We start from the raw sequence: 25,865 nt of genomic DNA, 5'->3' as shown, positions 1-25,865 counted from the left end.
TGATGAAAAACATGAATAATTTTTTAAGTAGCATTACATTCAGGGTATTTCGAAACATAAAGTAATCTGGGTGCCGATCCACAAAGCGTTTCTAACGTTATGACCTGTCGTAACTCTATACGTTATCATAGGCTTATGAATGTTGTGACGCTACGATGGCTTTGTGGATTGGAGCCCTGGAACATGGTGAACAATATTTCTGAATATTCTTCCTTGTCCGTTTGATGAAGCTTGAAAGCAGCTTCCAGATGTGATACAAGTGGGATTCGAACCCAGGCATACACCATAGAAAACTGGAACAACTAAGAACTAGCCAAAGTGATAAAGGGTGATTCTAAAACCAAACAAATCACATGAAATAAGAATTGAATTGTGCAAGAGGTGGCAGTAAAATGTACAAGACCTCAATCACATTCAAGAAAATCATCTAGTCCAGTTATGACCAATATGCATTTGTTATGGTACTAACAGTGAGATTCATAAAATAAACCCCTCAAACTACAATTATTTTTATAAAATTCATGCCTCTATTTTCAACTAATTATTTTTTGTGATTCTTGTACCTGTGGAGAGCTAAACTTTCAAGGAGAAAATGCCCACAATATAGATCTCAGAGTTCCATGTAAAAGCAGACTTTTATCTCTAAGTACCCAACTGGACCACCAGATGACCTATGCATCGTAACACGTAAACTAGCACCCAGAAAGGTGGATCTTTCACGCTGCATTAACAAAAACAAGGCTCCAAACACCTGTAATGTCAACATCTAGATAAATAACGTAAATACATTAAGTAAACAAGAAGCTATTTTCAGTTCACATGTACACACTATGTTAAAGAAGCAATACTTCAAGTAAACAATCCATACTTTGCAATTCAACATCTATCGAGAATACTCTTTAATTATAGTTTGCAAGAAAAGGCTTATATTTGAAGAAAAATTAATAACTACTTTCAACATTCAACAAATCTGTCCCTCACGTTTCACGACCAATTTCCAATTTCCTGAGAACATTACCCTCCCATGTCAAATAACCTTGTCAACAATTGACATGGCAGATTGCTAATAAACTTCATGTGATCATTTTTAGTTGAGTGTTATTTCTTGACGTGAGACCTCTTTATTCTTCATGTGAAAATTCAATCGGTTTAATGGTCTCAAATACAGCAAACTGCCATTAACAAAGTAGGTATCTGACACACATTATTAATGTTACATATAAATTGTAAATATGCACATTCGAACAGGTAAAGTAAAATAATTAGGAGATAAACATCATGTGTTAGCCAATTTCCGGGTGTTATTGAGTATTTGAAGCATGGGAATATTTCATTTGAAACCTCCAGCATTCCCGTGCTGCAAATACTCAATAACAACCAGAAATTGGCCAACACATGATGTTTATCGACATTGTAAACTAAAAAGTAAATCAAAGGGTTTTACTGTCTGCACTCCTTTACATCGAGTAAGGGTACAGCAGTGAAGTGTTGACAGCTGGCCGTTTCAGCTGGTCCCCATGGTAGCATGTGGACTTGCTCATTTGTGACGCCATTTTAACTTTACATCACAATATTATTTGAATGACGTCACCACTGTTGATGACACAACAAAACAATTGTTTGCGATGTTTCTACGTGTCAATACGCAGCAGACAGTCTTACAGTTTCCGGGAATCTAATACCATTTGATCATGTTTTTCAACCAATCAGATTACAGAACACAGTGACTTTTGGTTTACAATTATGAATGGTTACCATCAGATCAAATTCAAGCAGATACGTGAGAGGCTTGTCAAAGGAACCAATACCATTTTCCTCATAGAGACAAATAAAATATTTATCTGGATTTATATTCCTTATAAAATCACTAATACTAACAATTATTTGGGTTAACAAATAACTGATATTCATTTCTCACTGTATATATGACTACAATCAAAAAGTAATATCCCATGATGTGGAGTTTCAACGTAAACAGGGAGAAACAAATCCTCGATAATCTCTAGGGTATGCATTATGATAAATCTCCACTACATCCTGGATGCATCTATGTCTCAGCTGATGATTTATTTACCTCCCTTTGCTGGCTTTGCATTCTCACAATAGCCAACCAGCTAAGCCGCTGATACAATTGAGTTTGCCAAATATAGCAGGAAGAGCCGAGAAGGTCTGTTCACAGTGCGATTCAGAGTTGGGGGGAAATCATACAAACTGACAGGTCTGAAACTTTACAAAAAGCACATGCAAAAACTTCTTTTACCTCTTTCAGAGAACCTCTGCATCATTGTTTTGCCAAGTTTAATCAGTTTGATAATTTAAGAAGCTAACGTGAGTGAGTTTAGTTTTACACCGCACTCAGCAATATTCCAGCTATATGGCGGCGGTCTAAGAAGCCAAAGTGAGCTGTGGTTGGTACACTCAACTTCTTTGCAGACACCTGATTGGACAAAAAGTCAGCCAAGGGAGGTAAGGAAATCATTGGGCGGAAGAGTCAATGCATCCAAGGTATAGTGGAGATTTATTGAAACGTATACCATGGAGATTATTGAGGATGGGTGAAACTTTGAAGTAAACTATGACTAAATAGTGACATGTATTTCAAAGTTTGTATCGGTGTCGGAAATAAGTCCAATAACATATCTTATACTAACAGTATGTACAATAGCCCAACTTGAACACTTCAATATCCTCAAAGTTCAGTCATTCGGACATTTCACGAATATGACCACTCCTGACTTATGATTGACTAACTGACAGTGTGATCATTTATTTACATCTTCTGTGATATCTTCAATGGGTGAGTAATAAAACTCTGACAGTGTCGTCACCTTTTTATCCCTTCACTTAGCATCCTGAAACATCCAGGTGAGTGATGGTGCAAATCTGTAACTACTGCACAGTCACTTTAACACCTTGTCTCTGAATGAACTTAAAGACCTGAATGCACTGACGTATCCCAGGAAGGCGGGGATGGAGGGCGGGGAGTGTTCAGACACCTGACCACCCCATCCACACTGCTGAAATGTCTAGATCTGCCTATGTGAATGGGTCTGTGTACATATAACCATCACACTCATATTATATCACAGCATATCGTTACGAACACAACTAAACCATTCAAGATTTGACATTTCCTTTCATAATATACAAACAAAACACCATTTCTGAGTACTTTCTAACCACTTTCTATGATACAAATAAAATATCACTGTTAACAATAGAACAATAAAAACAGAGGACCCGCAGGTTGGCAGCTTAATTATGCTGTTACTTGATCTGGTACATGAAGTAAATTCAAAGGATATACAACTAAAACAATGTAGGAAATGTCACATGACCAAAATCATTTCATTTACAGCTCTGAACACAAGACGTTGTACCCGACATTGAACACAGCTAAAATGGCTCATTTACTTCAGAATCTTATTAGTCAATCAATTAAATTTTTACATAATGTTTCATCTTAAATACTTCATATATATCACTGAGAATCTCCAACTAATCAATTATTGATTGTAAACCCCAAACAGTTCATATGTTACAAAACTATGTGCAAATGTGAAACTTTTTTTAATTACGTATATTTCAAGTGTGTATTGGTTTTGAAAATGGCAAGTTACCTGTCAGTATAGGATACTATTCACATGACAACATATAATGTAATCAATCACCTGAACATTATTGAAATAGTGGCTAATATATAACAACTTCCACACATTCTGTCCCAATGACCAATAATAAAACACTTTAACTGACTCATGATATAAAGACATAACTACTTCACTAAATTAAACTACCATTTTGATATCAGATTATATGATGAATTTCATCTTGTTTCAGCATCTATTAAAGATGGCAGATCAATGGAATATTTACACGACCTTGTGTGACCTTGTATGACCTCCATCAACTCAACTTTGCCAAATAGTACGTTGATGAGTCAACTTCATATATCCCATGACTTTTTGTTAGAAGAAATTGCACACAATGGTTGTTAACAAATATTTCAAATAACAACGATGGGGCAGTGTAAAGAATAACAAAAACGTACCACTGTGACTCTGTATACCAAAAAGTATGTGACCAAGAAAAATGGTCACACGGCTCAAACCAGAAGCAAACATTGAAAAGCTTAGAAAAGTCATTATGAAGGCTTGTGAACTTTCCTCAAAATAAAAGCATGATTAATTAACATTCCATTTCGACTCCATAGTTTTTACTTTCCAACAAAGTATTTCATAACTACGTGAGCCTCAACACATGAGCATCCACATCAGCCTATAACTAAAAAAAGTCCAATAAAAGGTTAAAAATTCTGTAATATGGATCTTTAATTGGCATGCTAGATGTTGAGGGGATGACGAATGCGGACAATGTTTACGGATATGCAACTTCTTTACTCTGTAAAGGCGACGTTTTGACATCAATTCTAAAGTCATTGCTAAGCAAGTGCCTATGCAGAATAAATAAGTTGCATAGCCATTCAAATTGTCCTCATTCTTCAGTAATATGGAGTCGGATACGAATAGGAAACAGTTTCTAGGAAAACAGTACTGTAATTTTCATCTAAATATTTCAGTATATGTCTTTGTTTATGACTGCCTGTAAAGAATATCCAGCTATTTGACTGTCCATTCACCATACAACAACTGACCAGAGGTCATAATATGAGATATGACATCACTCGCTTGTTAGTCACTCTGAGATATCGTACAGTCTCAGAGCACACAAAATGTAGATCTAACTGTCATGCAAACATATTTCACTGACAATTAGCCTTTGTACATTGCGAACTTTCAACAATAAATTTGTTAAATTTGTAGATAGGACAACACCATGGAACTCCTGCTGAGTAGATAGTATTTATATAAGGGCAATATTTTATGACAGATGTATTGTACTAGATTACAGCCTACAGTAAAACATAAATGATATCTGGTCATCATGAACAGATCACTGTATGTACTGGCAAACAAGGATAAGTTGAAGAACACATTTACAAGAAGTAGGTGGTGCAAGCCAATTAGCAAGCCCATTTGCGTTGTGAAAGGGAGATCAGATGTAGACTAGTGCACGTGCAGTGCATGACAATGAAACTGATTCCACAAGAAGCTGCACACGCCTTGGTCATAAGACTCTCACATGGTCGATGTAGCAAGTCGGTATTACTACACTTGATCACAGACAACCTGGGGCCCCTTCACTCACACACCAGTGGGTGACACTCATGCATGGTAATACAGGTCAGCTGTCAAGTCGCTGCTCAACTTATCCTTGTTTTCCAGTAGTTGTACACACACATTCATTATGTACATGCCAATGTTCACTGTAATTAGCAGAACACACACATCCATTATAACCGGGCTGATGCTCAGTCCCAACTGCCGAAGCTGCTGAAGCTGCCAAAACTGCCGCAGCTGCTGAGCGAGCTCCAACTGCCCCATCGACCCATGCCAAAGCCACCATAGCCAAAACACGGTCCACCCATCATCCGGGCAGCTCCATACCCCAGCAAGGCCCCACCAGCCAAACCTGAAACATCATCAGTACATCAGTATGACACTGATGTCAGCAGTATTTTTTTCTTAACCTTTTAATTATACTAGGAAGTGTATGGAATAAACGGAAAACCAAGTCAGACATCAGGGCTAGTAACTTCAAAATGTTACGAGCCAAAAATGGACTTAACCTGACAACACAATATTACTCAGAAGTATGGTATGTTATCCAATGATTTTACCAGACCACTGAACTGGCTAGCTGTAAATTCAGACCATCTGTCAGAAATCTAGGCTGTCTCTGAAGGTCAGACAGGCCTTATTTCATACACTGTATTAGGTCAGACTAGATTAACAGTGGTCACACGGTGTGTTTTTGGATGATATCATAAAACAGGGTTTGGGGATGGTAGCCATTGTGTATTTGGAATAAGAGTATTTAGTGGGCTTGAATGTTCTTCCTATTGACCAATCACATTCCTTCGTATCATTTGTCTTTGTTTTAAACAGATAATCAAAGAAAATTTTGAGGTCCCCTGTATCTGAGACTTAGCACTTGTGGAATATAGCAGGACATGTTATGTAATGATGCCCTGTTGATAGTATAGTTGATCTGTTGATCCTCCAGTTGACCAAAATATGCACTTAAGTCACCGTGTAACACTGGAATGGCACTTCATTATCAATTATTTCCCTTGCCAAGAGGGAGATATTTTGTTAACAGGATTTGGAGCCTGTGGCGAAAATCATCTTTTGTATCCATGTATTCCACCAGGTCCAGCATGTTTCACTGTCAGTTCTTCATGGGTTCGCTAGAAGCTGTGAATTATGTGTTGCAGTCATGATGCTTATCTGTTTATAATCCTGTGATAATGGCTATGAATACCATATAGAGGTAAATGAGCACTATTTGTTATGTAATTTTTGTTCTTTGACTGTAAGGCATAGAGCAGACGCAGTACAACTGGGTCACAAACTGTATGAGAGTGAGTGTATGAATTTGTTTTACACTGCTTTTAGCAATTTTCCAGCAAAGTCCCAGTGGGGGACACCATGAATGTGTTTCAGCCCATGTGCTGAATCAAACCTAGGTCTTCCTCATGACGAGAGAATGCCTTAACCACTAGGGTACCCCACGCCCTGTTATTGAGACACTGCCCCCATGTGTATTTATCATGCTGACTAAAGGTGTTCCTATATCACTCTCACTCGATACACATTGTGTACAACATATTTTCCCACATGCCTCTACTCACCTGCTGCCGCTGATGCTGTACTTCCTCCCAGAATTCCCTTGTCCTTTTTCTGCTTGACGACCACCACCTGGGGTTGTTGTTGGGCGTATTGTGTCTGGGGTCTGGGGGCGTATTGCTGGCCCTGGGGGTAGGCTACATACTGACCCTGGGGGGTGTAGTAACCTGAAACAGACAACAGAAGATTCAGTAGGGGCGGGGTGTGTCCTCTCAGCCCTTGAGGTAGGCTACATACTGACCCTGGGGGGTGTAGTAACCTGAAACAGACAACAGAAGATTCAGTAGGGGTGGGGTGCGTACTGCCAACCCTTGAGGTAGGCTATATACTGTCCCTGTGGGGTGTAGTAACCTAAAACAGACAACAGGGGTTCTTAGTGTAAGCCCTGGGTGAAGACAATATTCTGGTCCTGAACCCAGTTTAGAAGAAAAGGTGAGTGAGTTCCCTAGTGTTTCCATTCTCCAAGCACAGCAACAGTGACTTGTATAATATTTAATCTAACAACAGAAGAATCAAGAAAACAAGGGAACAAGAATCAAAGGTTATACATTTCTAAAACCAAACAACCTAGTAGTTGGCCACCCAGAATCCCCTTCTTGTCCTCATACAAGACTTACCTTGTGCAGGTGGAGCATTGTATGGTTGCTGTGGGTAGTACTGTTGTTGAGGGTACTGTTGCTGTGGATACTGTTGCTGTGGATACTGCTGCCGTGGATACTGTTGCTGTGGATACTGTTGTGGGGGGTACGGTTGCTGATACTGCTGGGCTGGAGGCTGGTACTGTGGGGCAGGGGGTTGCTGGGGGTAACCCCCTGGGGCAGGGTAGGTCTGCTGGGGGTAGTACCCTCCAGCAGGGGGTGGGGGAGCTGCTGGTGGAGGGCCAGAAACTGAAGAGGAAAAACAAAAATTTACACATAAACATTTTCATAGCCATGACTGATGTGGCAGTACATTAATGCTTCTAAAGAATACAGAGTGTGCAAACAGTAAAATTATCTATTAATATGAACACATATATCATGGTCCAACAATATAATTTACTTACATAAATTATGTTTCAAATTTATTTATTTCTCATGGGCAGGTTTTTACTGCATTAAAACATGACATAAGCCAATTAACAAACACAATAGGAAATTGTGCTTTAGAACAGGGGCAGTTGGGTAGCCTTGTGGTGAAAGCACTGGCTCATCACACCGAAGTCCAGGGTTTGATTCCCCATAATGGTACAGTGTGTGTAGCCCGTTTGTGGTGCTCACTAACAAAACATCAACACATGTAATTGCTCCCATCAATCGCTAACAACTGATTAATATTTCTTACTATTCATAGCATCAAATCCCAGAGTTCCAACTGGTGGACCAGCACTGTAAGGAGGTGGGGCAGCTGGATAGCCTGGAGGAGGAGGGGCTGACACTGGATTGCTCTTTACAGCCTGTACCTCCTCCCTGTATGGGGCTGGGGGAGGGACACTTGACTGAGGTGGGGCCCCACCTTTATGAGGCACTGGAGGAAGCTGAAGATAACATGTAAATGGATTCATAAACTGATGCCATGAACAACTTCTCACATGCTAAACAGTGCTAAACAGTATTACTAAAAAAGAAACTCACTTTTAGTCAATGTTTATTCCATGGGAAGTGTGGAAAGAAGTAGAATGTTGTCAAAATGTAACAGATACCAACTCACTACACAATGTCTTTACTAGGACTGGGACTAGTCTAGATTTTCTACCCACATACCCCACTTCTTACTACCCTACCCAGATACCCCACTTCCTATTACCCTACCCAGATACCCCACTTCCTATTACCCTACCCAGACACCCATTATGTTTATTCCTGACATCATATTTTCATATATTCTACATTTTTAGTTTTTTAATATCTTAACCATATATTATATGCTAACTTTGACTGTAACTATGACTAAATATTCAATGACAATACAGCCATATGATCATGAAAAAATTACATCTTGCATCATTTAATCTATTAGTGACATGATCATAACATGTGCGGGTATTGAGATGGGTACCCGGGTCCAACTCATTACTCACTTGTCCCATGTATTCGGGTACCCGTCCCAGCTCCAGTGTTTACAAAATTTCATTAAGAAATAGTGAGTTATGATTCCAAATACCCCAGCTCTGCACAGGAGTCAATGAAATGATCATAACCTAATACTTACTGTAGAAACAATGGCTTGCATCCACTCGCTGCAACAAGATGGGATCTTGTTTATTTATAACAAATACAATGTAGAGATTGATAATCACATACACAGATATATAACACACTGATTATGTTCATGTGTTTACTAGGGATATAGCAACACATCAAACTATCGCTGGATTGCAATTATTAAGTCTCTGACAATATCAATCGATACTAGAAAAGGAGAAACTATCAAGGCATTGTTAGTAAGTGGGATTATCGTATTATTAATAGCTGACTTCTGTTGATAAATGCTCAATCCAAATTGGTATCTGGATGGCTATTTATTTATATTATATATTCATGCTGATTAGTATTTTCTGTCTTTTGGGTGCAGACTTGCAGCTTCATTGAGTTTATGTTTCAACTGTTTACTTGATCTGGGTTTCAGTTTTCTTCTCAGTTATTAAAAGAGACTGAAAGGATCTCAAGGATCCCTTCCACACCTCAATTTCAACCTCTCATCATACACCACCCCATCAGCATAAGTCCATCTGTGTAATCAGCTTGTGGATCATGTAGACTTGGAACATAAAAATGCTGACAAAATGAGTCAAATTTCCTTAAACATCCCTTAAACTCTCCAAAACATACAAAATGGATGTGGGTTAAATGACTGCCATTGTGTGGTGGTGATTAGGTGCCTAACTGAGGGTCTGGGTTTGAATCCTAGATGGGACTAAACCTTACAAAAGTACTAGAATCTGTACTTTACTGAGAAAGTGTAATCTCGAATATGACGTGTTACACTGGACCACTTCAACAGTGTGTGTTAACAGCCTTTTTAGACCATGGGAGCCTTACCATGTTACATTTATCAGGGGGATGGACAAAGTCAATGTGCTACTGGTTATCCGATTCCATTTTGTGGCAGCCACTGTGGCTGAATGGGTTTGACAGCTGACCATGTGTGCCTGCGATTAGGTGCCTGATTCTGATGATGTGGGTTTGAATCCCAGATGGGGGAACTCAATAGCAAATACAGTCATCCCTCGCCAGAACATGGGTCTTAGGGTCCACAGATGACCCTCAGGAATGTGGTTAGCGGAAGTTGTACTGCGTATGGAATGACATAATGCCATTCTCTCCACTGTCTCCCTTGTTTCTCTCAACAGTATTAATGAATAAAAATGTGATTGAATTTAATTAAATAAGATGTTTTCTGACACCATATATTCTCACATGACTGTGTTTGCCCGTGCTATAGCGCGGTGTCTTGCACACACCAAACATTGTAAGTACTCGAAGGACAGTTGGTATGATTATTATTGAGAAAACCCTGCATGTTTAAGCATCTGAAACGCAATAGATATGTACGATAAACATTGCCAGTTGCCATCCGCATTGAATTTCACTAGTTTACGTTATTTACCAGAACGCAACAGCAGATATGTTGATGAGCTATTTTCGATTTCAGGAAGGGATGTGATCGCAGTTTAACATTTTCTATGACAGCCACGGATTACCCAACGGTTTAACCAAATCTGCGGTATCGCGAAGTGCGTTATTGCGAGGGATGACTGCATAACATACATTGCATTTGACTCCTTTCTCAGAAGCAATGTGTTTTCATTTATACAATTCAACAAGCTGCTTCTGAAACTGTTCTGTGAAACCTTACTTTATGTCCTTGTCAGATTCACAGAGAAACCAGTGTAATTTGGCCTGTGAGCTAGGTTTCTGAGGTATGGCCAACACCCAGTCCATCTTCCCGTCCTTTGGTAAGGTAGGTCGCTCAGGGAACTTCTCCGCATATTGGCCATACGCAAAATATTTACATACATCCTGAAAAGTAATGAGATTAAGTCAACTATAGTCGTTGCATCTTTTATGGATTTTTCTGTCAGCATGTGCTGAAAGCACCACATTTCATTGTGTTCTCATGGTTTAAATACATTTAGAGATTTTTCTGGTTAAAATCTTCTTTTTATTCTTAAAATGGAATAAAAATAGAACAAGAAGACAAAGTCATCAATATCTCCTGCAATGGTAGAATCTTCTTCATGAATATGTCTACTAATCTGGGCCCCGTTTCACAAAACTCTCGTAAGCCTAAGATCTCGTAACTTTCCTCGTAGCATTTGCATCTCCTATGTTACAGTATGCCAGGTATAAATGCTACGAGAAAAGTTACGAGATCTCAGGCTTACGAGAGTGAAACGGGCCCCTGATTACAGTATGTCAATGTTTTGGTGTGGATGTGTCAGAGTGGAAGGAGAATATTGTAAGGTTTTACAGGTTTGCTCCAGAAAAGAATGCTACCATCAAATTCAGTCGAGGTGGAAATTGTTGCCATTTAAAGGCAAAAACAATATTTTATATAAAAAACAAACCCACCAGAAGGCACTAGTATACCACCAGTCTTATCTACATGCCAAGTTTTGTGAAGAAATAGTGAATGGTTTAAAGTTTTGCTCCAGCAAAGAGCACAGCCACCAACTTCAGTCAAACTTGTTGTCATGGAAACCACAAAAATAAAATCCACACATTGGTGTAACCCCAAAAAGGCATATCTAGGGATCATGGCATGATAAAGCTAACTCTGGGAGAACTGGTCCAGACAAGTTGACATCCTCAAAGCCACAGCCTATGTCATGTTTCCATGCCAATCAAACATCCCTCTTTAAATAGATGATATAGATTATGTAGATGTTATATAGGGGAAAACAACATATTTATATCCTTCTGGAAAATGCAAAGAACATGAAAAAGCATTGTTCTTTTTTGTACAACATGGACTTAGTCTGTAATAACACAGACCTTTCGTCATGGGTCTCTGGTCAACCACATCTCTGTAACAGCATGGACCCTTTTTGTCATACAAACCTTCATCATAACATGGCCCTTTGGTGTGTTATCCGACTGTTTCTTGTATATCACCAGTTTACTGTCTCTGTGTAGAACAACCCATATCTTCTTCCATCCGCCATCCATAAAACTATCTGCAGATTAATCCAAGCAGTACAATGTAGAATACACTGTGATAATCAGTATACATATACATGTATAAGTGATAGATTCAATGGGAATTACAACATTCCATCTGACAAATTAACATAGTAAGCATGGTATATTGAACAAGTTGACTTGTAAGTCAGTAAACACTGGTAAATCACTGGCAAAATCGGTAACCAAAACAAAATTTGTGTTTTATTCACACAGTGGTGCTTGATTTTAGACGTCGCAAAGATTCATTAGATATTTCAAAAAAGCATAACTTCCACTGATTTTTCCTGAGGTTATCACCTTCCACTAATAACTTTGTCTGACACTACAGAATTACAGGATAGGACATTCATATCCATGCCACTAGTGCTTGCTTAACGCACTGGTACTAGATACCTACTAATGTTGTTAATATTAGATAACTATTGTACAATGTTTCTGAACATAACTAATAATATTCTTTTATTGGACATAGGAACCCAAGTGCAGAGAGTGAAAGAGAATGGTAATATTCCTGCAATATCACTATGGGTAACACCAGGAGAGGGCTTAAACCCATGTGAGGAATTAAATTCTGACCCGCAGAATGATAAGCAACTGTCACAATACCAAGGCTACTAAATCAAAATGAAGAATAGATGGCAGATAAACTTACTGCTGTAACGTTTGATGTATCCAGACTTGATAACATCTGACATCTGAAACAGCACACAAAAAACATCAAGTGCATATTTAGCTTTGGTTACAAAACTATCTATTGTCCAGGGAATAACATCCGATGCTCAAAAACAGTTGAATCACACCTTTTGTGGGCCGACCATGGTGTGATCCTAGGAAACTAGACATGAAGTAAATCAGACTAATTTCACACGCTGGGGTGGAAATAACTTTAAAATTGCTGACGTACTACAGTACAGTGGCACAGGGGCAGGGTATGTTACATGCAAAACTATCCTTAGCCCTTGGATCCTTATCTAATCAAACACCCATTCACAATTACAAGGGTCAGGTTGCCTTACCAGTTCCATGTCACTCCTTTTCAGTTATTAACACTGGGCACTCCTTTAATATCCATAGTGTACTTTGTGATGCGTGACATGGGTAGGTTAACAAATTCATCACTTGTAATTGTAGGAAAATCCCTACATATACTATCAAGTTCCATTGCTACTCCGCATGCCCATAAAGGTAAACAATCAGGTGCTGATGAGTCTGTTGACAATGAAGTAGTTAATAATTTGTGATAGTGACTGTGGTCCCATGTGAGACTGATTATCTTAACTCATTAGCCTTGCTTCAAGCTGATCTGATCCTCTATGAAGCGCAAATGGAAATCTGTAATGTGCCAAATAGAGTACACTACTTCCAAGGTGTTCGATCAGAATGTTGCCCAACCTTAAGGGTTGTGGGTGGTTGTATGACAGGCAAGATCTACCTAACCTTATGGAACATTCTGAGGATTTTTAACAGTAAGCATCATTTGTGTTTCTTGCTATTTTCCCATACTGTATGCCCCACGCCTATTTCAAATGTCCAAAGAACCCCAAACAAAAGTTTGATCAATTGTTCACTTGTTCCTCCAGTTTTCGTCCCAAGAATGCTGAGATTAAACCTGAACATTTATTAGGAGACCTGATTTCGTACAGGAATAATTCATACTGTAGTATACTGTCTAGTGGCTTATCTCAGACTCGACATGTCACAATAGCTATGAAGACATTACTTTCACAGTCGTGATGAATATTTAATAGCCATGGGACATCGACTGTCAATGTGTAGATAAATTTGTTTACATCCTTCACGGATAGATCTTTAAAAAGATATAAATAATAATAAATGATATACATACCTTGGTGTGTTGTTGAGTTACGATTGATTTGAAATCAAACAATACACTCCAATGAGTTGAGCGTCAGTGATTGCGAAAGCCCCACCAAATTTAGATGTCAAACATTTTCCAGAACGTTTTATCAGAACCATGCAAACTAAATATAGCCGCACCCTCGGCGAACTAGGATCCTGTCTATAATTTGATAGCGTGCGTCGGGTAACGGATACAATAACAGTTTAGTGTCAAGGAATAGGTAACTCTAAGACCAAAACTGATGCAGACCACTAAACAGTAATCACCCAAAAGTATTTATGCCACAGCGATTTGGATTGATATCATACTTCATTGAATATAATTCAGAAACAAACAACCTCTGGTTTCACCGATATACAAATATCTTATCAATAATATCAATTACCACATGAAATAAGAAAACAATGAATACATTTCACAGTGTCCCTATGAGAAGATCTAAAAGGGTATACGCGTAACAGGCCACCTCTTTAAAATTACGTATTGCTAAGAGCCGCGTTGAATGTCTTGGGGAGATCTCGAGATCCAAGATCCAGGGATTTTAGCTTGACGACACCAAGAAATACATCTTGTTATGTTGTTAATGTATTTATTTATGGGGGGAACTGTGACGTCACGATGTCTACGAAACGCACAGGATGGAGCAACAGTAGGCTGTCGATCGCCAGCATTTTATTTGCAAAATATCTAACTACAATAATATACTGAACAGCAATAGAAACGCCACACTGGCTTTATGTCAAGTTTCGAAATAGAAGACATCAACATGAACTTTTAAGAGCTTCTTTTGCTGTTCATCATGTTTGGTGAGGGAGAGGCGCTAAAAAGTTTAACTTTTACCTTCCTGGGTATTGCACTGATGATTATGATGTCAAACCGAAACAAGAATCAGACAATGACCTACCTTTCAGCCGATCAGAATTTTCTCGAGTAAAACTTAAAAGTGAAAACAGACATCACAAACAACTATGGTGGCACTGAATTCCAATTTCTTGTTTCAGAAGAAAATAGAATTTACAAATGAATTTCAATTTTTAACTTAATAACAATGTATTACTTTATTTTATGGCGAGCTGTAGGCAACATGACCTTAACTAAGACGTCATAGACTGTCCCTGTTTGAGGAGGTATAATGATCCGGCTCACTGGTTGCACCCGTTATGTGTTGTTGTTTGTTTTGTTTTGTTTTTTGGTTTGTTTGTTTTTGTTTTGTTTTTTTGTTTGTTTGTTTGTTTGTTTGTTTTGGTTTTTTTTGTTTTTTGTTTTTTTTTTGTGTGTGTTGTTTTTGTGTGTGTGTGTGTTGTTGTTGTTTTTTGTTTTTTGTTTTTTTGTTTGTTTGTGTGTTTTTTTGTTTTTGTTTTTGTTTTTGTTTTTGTTTTTTTGTTTTTTTTGGTTTTTTTTGGGGGGTAGCCTTCTCAGTGCAGTTCTGTAATGCACACTGTGATTGATTTTCATCGAGCAAGCACTAGTTGCCTGGATATGTGTGCTATATAAATAACCTATAATAATAAATAACACGATTTCTGTTTTAACCTTGCGAACGTTCTCATTTAATATATTGCCATCGATACCAGTAATAAGTTTTTTTCTCTCCCGGAAGTGCATTACACCACGAGTATAAATACAACTATATTCTATCTATTTACTGGTCAAAAGCAGATATCGCATCCAGGAATTCAACAGCACGTAGAAAAAACACGTTCAGTAACCAGAGAACGATAAAAACAGGCGTCAGTCAAAACCATAACGGTACTGGAAAAAGGATGATAGCATAGCATAGATCGAGAACCTGATGTACCCGAGAAACAAACAAAAACGAAGCTCTTGGATCTCCAATATAAACTTTTGCACAGAGCCACTTACACTAAGCGAGAGCTACTAAGAATGAAATTGGTAGATAATTACCTATGTACATCATGTGGCTCAACTAGCGAGGATATTTACCAAGCATATCTTGATTGTCCAATCGTCAAAATGTTACGGGCAGGATTTAACAATTTTATAACTTAATTTCTAGGCAAAACGTACGAAACGTCTAACCACGACATTCCATTTTGTTGCAATGGAAACCATTTACTCAACCACATGATTCTATTGGCAAAGCGCCACATTTTCGTTAGGAATATAAGAGGATACAAACCCAGCTTCACAATCTACAGAACAGTATTAAAGGTCGTTTATAAGAAATTTATCGATAAGAAAAACGACAACATGAAACACTTCAACACAAAATGGAATGTCATTGCTGCAATGCTGTAACTAGAAATGAGACTCTTGCACTCTCTGTATCATCTATGTATCAGCTGATTAAGGACAACAGCGCACGATGTTGAATTGTACTGCAAGAATGTGGATAAATTAACGGCTTCAAGAGTCATCGCTCCTACAATAATATACATGGGTCAAACTTCCTTCAGAGCACGTGAAAACGACTTCACCCTCCCGGCGTCATCGCGAGCTCAGCGAACTACTTAACCCTGCGAGGAGTCCTACGGCGTCATGACTACGCTGCTCAATTGTCTCTTGAATGGGTGGCTTTTGGCGCGTCATGACTTGGGATGGGTCGTCGTTTGTCTGTTTGACATTGACGAGCAGTAGAATTGTTTTTCGTAATGAATCAGGTATGATGCCAGGTGACCAGTTGGTTTATTTTACATTAGACGATTAGAACATATCTACCAATATAATGAGATCTTGGATGCCTGATTAGCATTTTAGAAGATGCCATCTGGTGGGCATGTAGACTGGATTTCATCTTCTTTCATTCTTTGTAGAATAGAAGAAGGTGAAATCCTGAAAAGTTCATTATGAGATCTCACCCAGGCAGCAAACATATTACCATTCACACCACCACAAATACAAAGTTTTTGATGTAACCACGCCGTAATGATGAAGGAGATTTTCCCGAACATATGGGAGTCACTGCTGATTTTCAGTGATCCAGAATTACTAGTAGGATCACCAGCTTGCTGTTTATGCTGAATCTCGACTTATTATTACCTAGTATTAAAGTTCCATATGTACATAACTGTACAGCTCTTGAGAGCATTCATTGGAGTTGCATCCCTAAAGGATACACGTGCATCCGTTCATTTGTCATCCTGTTTATCCATGACGGTCTTCTTGGAATACGTTAGTTAAATGTTGTTAATGGTCTTGGTGAGTGAGTAAATAAACATGGTTATACGCCGCTTTCAGCAATATTCCAGCAAAATCACGACGGGGGACACCAGAAACGGGCTTCACACATTGTGGGGATTAGAACCCGGGTCTTCGACGTGACGCTTTAACCAATAGACTACCCTACCGCTACACTGTCTTGGTGACACCCCGTACGTATGTAGCATACTGACTACCTAGAATCATAATCAAGGAGTTCCAGAGATTCCAACCCACCAACGAGACACTTTTATGCAGGGAACTATGGCGTCCTCTACGACTGAGCCATCATTCTGTACACCTCTTCCCATCAGGAGATTTACTTATTTCAGGTACAACGAGGACTGGACGAGACATGATTACCTTGGTGCCCTGATTTTTAGAACAAACATAACATCTGCTGTCTTTCCTCCACAGAACAGACTTTGAACTGCAGGAACAAGCAATGAGCCCGCAGTTCTATAATGGCACCAGCTTTGTATCGACAGCAGTGCGCAGGGAGTTAACCAGATGGGGCATTGAGGCATCTAGATGTAGAGACGAGGAGTCAAGGTGGGGAATAAAGGTGTCAAATCGGGGTGCTGAGTCTTCAAGATGGTGTACCGAGGCAAGCAGGAACATCGACTTCACAAGGTGGAGAATCGAATCGTCAGGGCGAGGAATCGCGTCTTCAAATAATGACGTCGAGTCATCAAGGTGGGACAATGATCACCCCACTTCTCCTTCGTCTCAGACTGAGTCATCACCATCTCCATATACTCCCGTCCCGACACAGGGTGGTCAACCTTTTCGCCATGATTCAGCAACCCAAGTGGTGGTCAAGCAGGTAACGTATTTCAAACATGAGAACGGAGAACGAACGTGTATTAGATAGGATAGTCATACGTTATATCTTTTTATGTTTTAGTGAGATAGTTTTCAATCGATTGAGGTGAATCCATTTCACTCCATATGCAATGTCAGGGTGATACGTCGATGAGTATTGCTATATTCATCCAAAAGCAATCACCCACACCTGCAAATAATCAAGTTTGAACAAGTCAAACCAGTGACTAAAAGTATGAGCAAAGTAGCCAGACCACCCAATCTATCGTCCTTTACTATCGGATTCCTACATGAAATGCTTTGTGCTACACGGGCCAGTGACCACTTCCGGTGATGTGTCCATCCGGATCTCGATTATCTACAGACCACCGCCATCAAAAAACCGGCGGTATATATCTATAAAGAATATTGCTTGAGTACGGCGATCAACCAACCATATGTTGCAACTTCCAGTTAGATGAATGTGTCATACTGTTACCCACAACATGCAATATTGTATCCCCTAGATGTATCCTAGCAATGCAGCGTGATGCAGTTGTATTGTTTGCAGGTTCCATCGTGTGGTCTTACCGTGAAGTCCTCTCGAACTTCAAAATTTTCAAATTACTACTTTGGTCAACAGATTAGAGCTGTGAGTGAAAATTTGGAAGAGTTCAATAGGTCAAACATCGGACATCCAAGGATGAACTGGAACACTGATTTGAAACTCGTCACTGAAGAAGGGAGAAAGCCTTACTTTTCAATGGGCCAAACGGTGTTGGAATCTCAGATATACAATCAAGGTAATTCAGGTCTTGCTGCTGCCCAAGTGGAACTGGTCTCATGTGAATCTGACCTATATCTGTTGCCAAGTGCTCCCGACACAGTTACAAGTACAACCAGATGTACCTTTGACCAAACATCAGATAAAGTGGGATCTGCTACTGACCTTACACCTAACGTAACTCGGTCTGCTACTGATTTAAGATCGGTCACAACTAGATCTTCTCTTCACCTTGCGTCGGACACAGATGGATCTGTCACTGACCTAACGACAGACACAGGTAGATCTACCATTGACCTAACGTCAGATGCAGGTAGATCTACTATTGACCTAACGTTAGATACAGGTAGATCTATCACTGACCTAACGTCAGACACATCTGTCATTGACCTAACGACAGACGCAGGTGGATCTACCACTGACCTAACGTTAGATGCAGGTAGATCTATCACTAACCTAACGTCAGACAAAGATGGATCTGCCCTCAACCTTACGTCAGACACAGATGTATCTGTCAAACTGGAAGGTTTCTGCCAGCATAAGAGAAAAAGTGCAGAAAACCCACAGAGCAATACTCCGGTGAAGAAAAGGTCTTTACAGTGTAACAGAGTAAGCTCTAGGGCAAGGACGTTCATTAATGAAGACCGAGAACACACATCTGTGTGCTGTAAACAGTCTCTTCAAACACCCCTCATTCCCCGGATAGATCCGCCCCGAGCAGCCAAATCCAAAAGTTCAATTGGTCAAACCGTGAGTTGGGCTAGTCCGACAATGTCAAAGGTGGAGGGACCAGTTGGTGGTGCTGCAGCCGCATGTCCGGGTATGATCAACAGCAGACTCTTTGTTAAGGATACCCCTACTCCTGAGAATGAGGACCACAATCTGGTTTCATCTCCTTAAGCATGTTTCGTTTACTTGTATTGCAATCATTCGTACGATCAGTGTTAAATAATGAAAGTACAAAGAACCGGAAGTTAGTGTTTTTATTTGAACATGGCATGGACAATTCAAAATTACCAATCTAAAAATATACCATAACTAACATGCACTAAATATAAATCATAATATCACAAGAAAAATAATCACAGTTTTGCTTCCACAAAATGAAAAAAACCAAATGTCATGGATATTACTGAATGAACTAGCTTTGTGTGTGTGAGGGCGCGTGCGTGTGTGTGTGGACATACATAAATTACCATATACAAATAATAAAGATAACGTTACAAGAAGCATGAGCAAAAGTCCGTTTCCGCAGTGTGTTCGGAGGGGGGATGAAATGTAGACCGTGTAACGAATGCTTTTGACGAAATCTATACCATACAATATTCAATACCATGGAAGGTGTGTTTCACATTATATCAAACGTTGTCATTTCAGCTTCCCTATACGAATATGTTCACATCTTTATTTACATCCATCACATTTAGATAAACTCCACTGCAGCGAATAATGAACAAAAGGGCAACGTCTCGCTTATTGCAACTGTTCACTGTTGGGAGCTTATGCCACTGGGGACACAGATGGAATTAGAAGTTACCTGAAAAGACATTTTAGTCAGACTGTTTATGACATTTTATCACAGGTCACGTGGCCAAACTATTTTGTACTGCGCAGTTTGTGATAGTATTGGACAAGGTTATATAATCAGATTCGCTAATAATGAAATGTTACGATGTTGAGGACGTGCTGCAACATATATCAGTGTCGAAGTATCTGGCTTACATGAAGACCCGTGCAACTAAAGTGTATATTATAACTTGCATGTTCCGTCAACATGGATGCGTGTGATAGATGATGGATAGATGGACAGGCAGCAGATAGCAACTGATGGATAGATACGTTGTTGGACTGGAGGATGGTGAAAAACCAAGCTAATGGGTGACTGACTGATGGAAGGATAGTAGATGGGGATGGATCGACTGTTTACCCCCGCACTGTGCAATATTAACTGCAAGACAGCGGTCTGTCAATAATAGAGCGTGGACTAGACAATCCAGTGATTGACATCTTGAGCATCGATCTAAACGTGTAGGATTCGATGATATTTGTCAACCAAGTCAGAACTTGACCATTCGATCCTGTACGTCGCCTCTTCCAAGCATGATTTGCTATAGTCCTACCCGCATCTTCACGGGTAGATAGGTGGATAGAAGAAGAGGGATGGATGGAGGGATAGGTAGCAGACAGGAAAGGATGGACGGGAAAAGAGTAGGTGGGTATGTACAGATAGGTGGACGAGGATGTGTGGATGGATAGTAATTTAAGATAGTGTATGGAAGAATGAAAAGACGGATAGATATATTAGATCGCGAGTTCGGTGAATTGGCTCGCTTGGAAAGAGGTACGGCTATACCAACCCACAACACAACACAAGACAACACCTGTGTAAAACAAACGAGGAGTTTAAAGCACAGCAATCACAAGATGGTTTTACATATGTTACAAATATAGTTATCAATCACCTTTCAGAGAACATAAACATCATACATAGATTCGTTATACATACTGTATCAATCACACTACACATTCAAATGTATAGAACGTAATGTCATTGCCAAATACTCTACACATCAAACCAGAGGGCGCTTATACAACCTACATTTTACACATTAAAACACAGCATAGTATTCACAACGTTTTATAATTGATAAAATTTACTAGACAGCCTTGATTCGCGACTGTCATTCGTATTATATACCTATTCGAGCTGTCGCAGATAATCGCGTTTATCGATAAAACTTACGATAACGTTGTTATTGTGAACCTGAGAATATGTCATTTAGATCGACCAAGGCATCGGTGGCCAGTCGTGATTTGACCCGCGTCAGCTACAAGCATCTGTAAAGACAGATACATGCATTGCACCTTCGTTCTGTTAGCTTTAGATATACTGGTCACGGATTAAGTCCGATACAAGTTATCAGTGTGACCCTTGACAGGTTTAACATTGAGGCACGTGGTCAGTTGCTCTGTAAACTTCAAGTTTTAAGAACACATACCGTTATAAAATAGTGGTAAAACTTTGTCCAATTTTCCCGTGTTAATAGATAAAACAACAAGAAAAAAAACCACCCAAATAACAGTGTCTTGAGACATGGTCACAATTTTGTTTTATTCAGTGGGTGATGAAAAAGATATGAGTGAAGTTACAATCTCTTGACATATGGCCCATAGTGTAAATAGACTAAAGCCACAGACACAGACATATATACTCGGTAACTATATCCACGTCGAGGATGTTGATGCCACATCGTGTGCAGATGAAGCTGTTTGGGTTGGTCCCATCCACAAGATGTGTCTTCCTCAGAGGTCCTCCAAGTTGTCTGTTACTCTACCGTAGGTACCTGGAGGATGGAGAAACAGACGTGGCTGATAACATGCTCAAAGGACACCTGGGCATATATGGCACTTACGACTATCTTAGCACTAAGAGAACTTCGAAAATATAGACCCTGGTCACTGGTATAGGGATCAGAGGAATGGTGACAATCGGGGAAGGGGGAAGTCGGCAAGAGGGCGTCCGTGGGAATAGATAGGCGTACACATATTATCGATGCACTCTTGTTTGAAAAACGAGGAAACTCAACACAATTCGTCTATTCAAAACACTAAGTCCTTTAACGAGATCTCAGTTCTATATTTAGCATATTTAAACCTACTGGTTTCTCAGTGTAAAGCTCAAATCGCTATTTCGATGGAAAACGCTTCTTTAAGAACACAAACGCTTTAAAGTACGCTTTCGGTTCCAAATGCATTTCATCACAGTAACACCTACAAGTAACTTTTACTGTATGATTATACAGTAAATGACACAAAGACGTGGCTTGGTACGGAGAAACAGACTTATCGGCATATTTTTTTCATTGACATACGTTAAAATGCGTCAGGTACCCGAAAAGGGGAAAAAACTCTGCGACCCGAAACCGAAACCGTTTGTCCTAGTCAACTGATTGCGAATGGCATTGTGCATCGCGAAACATTCCTTATGGTGTATGCTCGTTTTTTTAAATATAATGTCAAATGCATCTCAACAGTATGGCCGAGGAAAAGGGGCAAAAAGCAGAATTGACTGACGCTCTAAGGTACGTTCATGTACTCTGATTTGGGTTAGTGTACGTTTCTTTACAATAGGGTCCTACCTGCATGGGGTACACTTCTGTATCCGTGCCGACAGTGACCCTTCAGGCCAGCCACTATCAAATTTCAATATCATGTTCCCTAATGTTTCATAGGGTATGAATCAATTCGTTTGAATGTCATTTTTATCAGTCTAAGTAAACTTTTCGTTTCACTCCACAGTCTTCACTGCAATACTGAGTCTAACAAACCCTAGTACGGGGTCGCGTCAGGTACCCTTTCAATAATTATTATATAAGCAAAAATGTTATTCAACTTTTGACTTTCTTCAAGATTTAAACAGAGTATTAATTCGCTGATACACTACACACATGCTTACACTGAGATGTTTCTTTTTCTGATGTGTCAGAAAGAGGTAGGTTTCACTTCACTCAGATCCAAACATGCAGAGGTCAAAGTCATCGCAACAGCTTCTTCACCATGATAGCCACTATTAGTCTAATACTATACCAAGGTCAACTAAACAACTAGTTGGGCTATACCTCCCATGTCTACCTGTCCTGTCACTACATGTTTCTACTCTATTTGTCAACTCTTCCTGTCCAATTAAATTTCACTACAGAGCAAGGTACAAAAACTTACCTTCCACGTAAAATAATCTGTTTCGCAGTATTTCCCATCTTGCAGTCGGGTCGAGTTGCTGGAAAGCCTTGGTGTTTCGTGTTGGTGTCGCTAAGTTAGACTTGTGCTTTGCGCTATAAGAGCATTTCACTAACTTATCCATACACTGATTTCTCACTGCGTCTGACTGATATTTATCTGCTAACACGAAATATCGCATGAGACGATCCATATTCTCCTGTTCGTAGACTTCATTCGAACGTTCAACCTTGGACGACCCGCCATACCAATTATTCAAATTAGGTATCCTATCGACAATCACATTTTCACACGTCCTGAGCAAAAACAGCAGCTTGTACTTAGCAGCCAGTGGAAGCAGGTACTCGACGTTGTCTTCGTCAACAACGTTGACATCCCTGAAGTTGGGGTAGATGGAGGTCAGCATGTCCACGATGTCGTCAACTGGTCCGACCAACTTAGCCACGGCTTTGTTGGTTTCGCCTGGAGGGGAGTTTGGGTCTGGACGTGGCTGGAACTCACTGGCCAGTGTCGGGGACATCAGAGAGATTATGACCAGATCAACTTGAAGCTCGTGGTCTTCCACCCGTATGACAGCGTCCGAGGTCTTATTCCCCTGTGTGAAAAACGTTCTCGCTTCTTTCAGACGATCCCCGGCCATTTTATGTTGTGACAAAGGAGAAACTATGGAGATTTGTCTCTAATTTGCTGGTGCTCTTGACGCCAGTGAGTTGTAGAAATAAATATGTTCTATATACTTCCAAGAAAGTCCCCCTTTCCTGGAAATGTACTACGTGCACTTCCGACGTCACCGCTTGGCTGATCAGACAGGAAGTCCCAGCTGATTTATCATCAATATCTATGACGTTTTGTTAAAATCCCATCTACTCCGCTTCAGCCGTTTACGACTAGGAAAACAAACATACATACTGTCGTCGAGGCTACAACATTTACGCCATGTCTATCGACACGTGTGCAGGCAGTACAACGGATCGGCTATGAATGTTGACATAAATAACTTGCACGGGTGTTGCCAGTGTAGTCACATGATACAACAGGAAAGAGGGACAACTGTACAGGCAGGTTCAGGCGTGCAGGCAACAAGGCCTAGCTTTCACTCTGACCCTTGTAATATTCCCCGCACTCACTTTGTAAAGTCTGGGTGCCTCAATTTATCCCCTTATCGCCTTTGTAGGTTGTACGCGATTGGGTGTACTTCAATTAATGGCAAAATACGAAAATTGACATATATGGGATTCATGTAATAAAAAATTTTCCACTAAAAACGTAAAAACTATCCTTTGCCTAATCTGGTTGCTAAAAGTCTAGGATGTAAACCAAACAAAAGATCCTGTGAAAAGGGACACAACTCTGTACAGTGAGATGTAACATCTTTTCCCTTTACACAATGTCGCTTCATTCTTTGCAAAAACGCCAGCTGTCTGCAGAGCAAAACATAATTTGCTGTGTAATTGACTTGAGTTATGTAGGCCTATGCGCTTGTGTTCATCTCAGTTGGGTATCCTAATTTTCCTTTCAGTAACCAATGAATTATACACTTCTCACTCACATTTAATTGGGTATTTTGCTATTTTCTATTAATTGTAAAAACATAATCAGTTTAAACGTTGGTTTGCGTGTTTGTTATTATGTTTCATCAGTAATCTGAGAAACTACAAGAAAGACTGGAAGTTGCTAAGTTCGTGTGCTGAAATAGAAGCTCTCAGTATATCTCGGTTATTTTTGCTTTCCTCAGTAACCTTCAGGCTAGGATTTGACATTTTTGTGTGTAGGTATGTAAAATCAAATTTACTGAGTATTTGCGAAAGTTCCAACTATGCAACGGGCACAATAGGAATTGGATAGTCACAAAAATAATTACAGATACGCAGCGTATCTGTACCTGACGTTAAATGGTGTAGAAGACAGTCTACTGGATGTATTTCGCATCACTTCACTGCTACTAGAGGTGTGACGAAACAGATTAATTCACGATACGTATCGCGTATCTACCATACGATATGCTATCTTTAGTTATTTTCCATTAAAATGTCTATTTTGATGTCAAGTAACAGTGTAAATTCTGGCATAACTGGCAATTCCTCATGAAAATTAACAATTATTGGGTCAACGATACGTATCACGATACAAAACAAAAGTGGCGATATATTTATCGTCCTATAACGTATCACGATTTTCGAAACTACGACGTATCTCACAGTATTAACTGCTACTATACTGAGTAGCTGGCTTTATTAATGGAGTTGGGGGGAGGGGGTTTCACATCACCGACTATACTGAGTAGCTAGCTTAATGGAGTTGGGGGGAGGGGGTTTCACATCTCCGACTATACTGAGTAGCTAGCATAATGGAGTTGGAGGGAGGGGGTTTCACATCACCAACTATACTGAGTAGCTAGCTTAATGGAGTTGGGGGGGTACAGCCATATTGATTTCAGAAAAGAGCTGTGAAGATTTAATGGCAAGGTTAGTGAAACCTTATTCCATTTCATCCATGGGAAGTTTTTCATACATAAACACACTTATCAGAATATCACATTATGAAACAATATGTTGTGGTTGCATGGAATTCTTTTCTTTTATGAACCGTCCTAAACAAAGATTGTT

General features: G+C 39.6%; 3 protein-coding genes across 3 annotated transcripts; 1 reads left to right on the top strand and 2 right to left on the bottom strand.

Annotated features, from left to right (window-relative positions):
• Nucleotides 1-4,376: 4,376 nt before the first annotated feature.
• On the bottom strand, nucleotides 4,377-13,870 carry LOC137258481 (uncharacterized). The gene is made up of 9 exons (XM_067796166.1): nucleotides 13,761-13,870; nucleotides 12,567-12,609; nucleotides 11,792-11,907; nucleotides 10,587-10,750; nucleotides 8,940-8,967; nucleotides 8,073-8,265; nucleotides 7,367-7,636; nucleotides 6,755-6,916; nucleotides 4,377-5,532 (listed from the first exon to the last, which is right to left on the bottom strand). Exons 2-9 carry the CDS (start codon nucleotides 12,607-12,609, stop codon nucleotides 5,372-5,374), a joined length of 1,137 nt encoding a protein of 378 aa, XP_067652267.1. The 5' UTR covers nucleotides 13,761-13,870; the 3' UTR covers nucleotides 4,377-5,371.
• A 3,458-nt stretch (nucleotides 13,871-17,328) lies between these two features.
• LOC137258730 (uncharacterized) lies at nucleotides 17,329-19,422 on the top strand (the record flags this gene model as incomplete). Its single annotated transcript, XM_067796422.1, has 2 exons — nucleotides 17,329-17,760; nucleotides 18,310-19,422. Coding segments are annotated over 2 exons (1,545 nt in total), but the record flags the coding sequence as incomplete, so codon positions are not given.
• Nucleotides 19,423-19,491: 69 nt separating this feature from the next.
• Nucleotides 19,492-24,286, bottom strand: LOC137258013 (uncharacterized). Its single transcript, XM_067795547.1, has 2 exons — nucleotides 23,242-24,286; nucleotides 19,492-21,866 (listed from the first exon to the last, which is right to left on the bottom strand). Exons 1-2 carry the CDS (start codon nucleotides 23,897-23,899, stop codon nucleotides 21,826-21,828), a joined length of 699 nt encoding a protein of 232 aa, XP_067651648.1. The 5' UTR covers nucleotides 23,900-24,286; the 3' UTR covers nucleotides 19,492-21,825.
• Nucleotides 24,287-25,865: the final 1,579 nt, after the last annotated feature.

Source organism: Haliotis asinina, chromosome 12 (assembly GCF_037392515.1).
Source record: "Haliotis asinina isolate JCU_RB_2024 chromosome 12, JCU_Hal_asi_v2, whole genome shotgun sequence".
In the NCBI taxonomy this organism is placed as follows: domain Eukaryota; kingdom Metazoa; phylum Mollusca; class Gastropoda; order Lepetellida; family Haliotidae; genus Haliotis; species Haliotis asinina.
The sequence above is the reverse complement of the archived record's forward strand: the minus strand, read 5'-3'. Positions and strand labels throughout refer to the sequence as shown.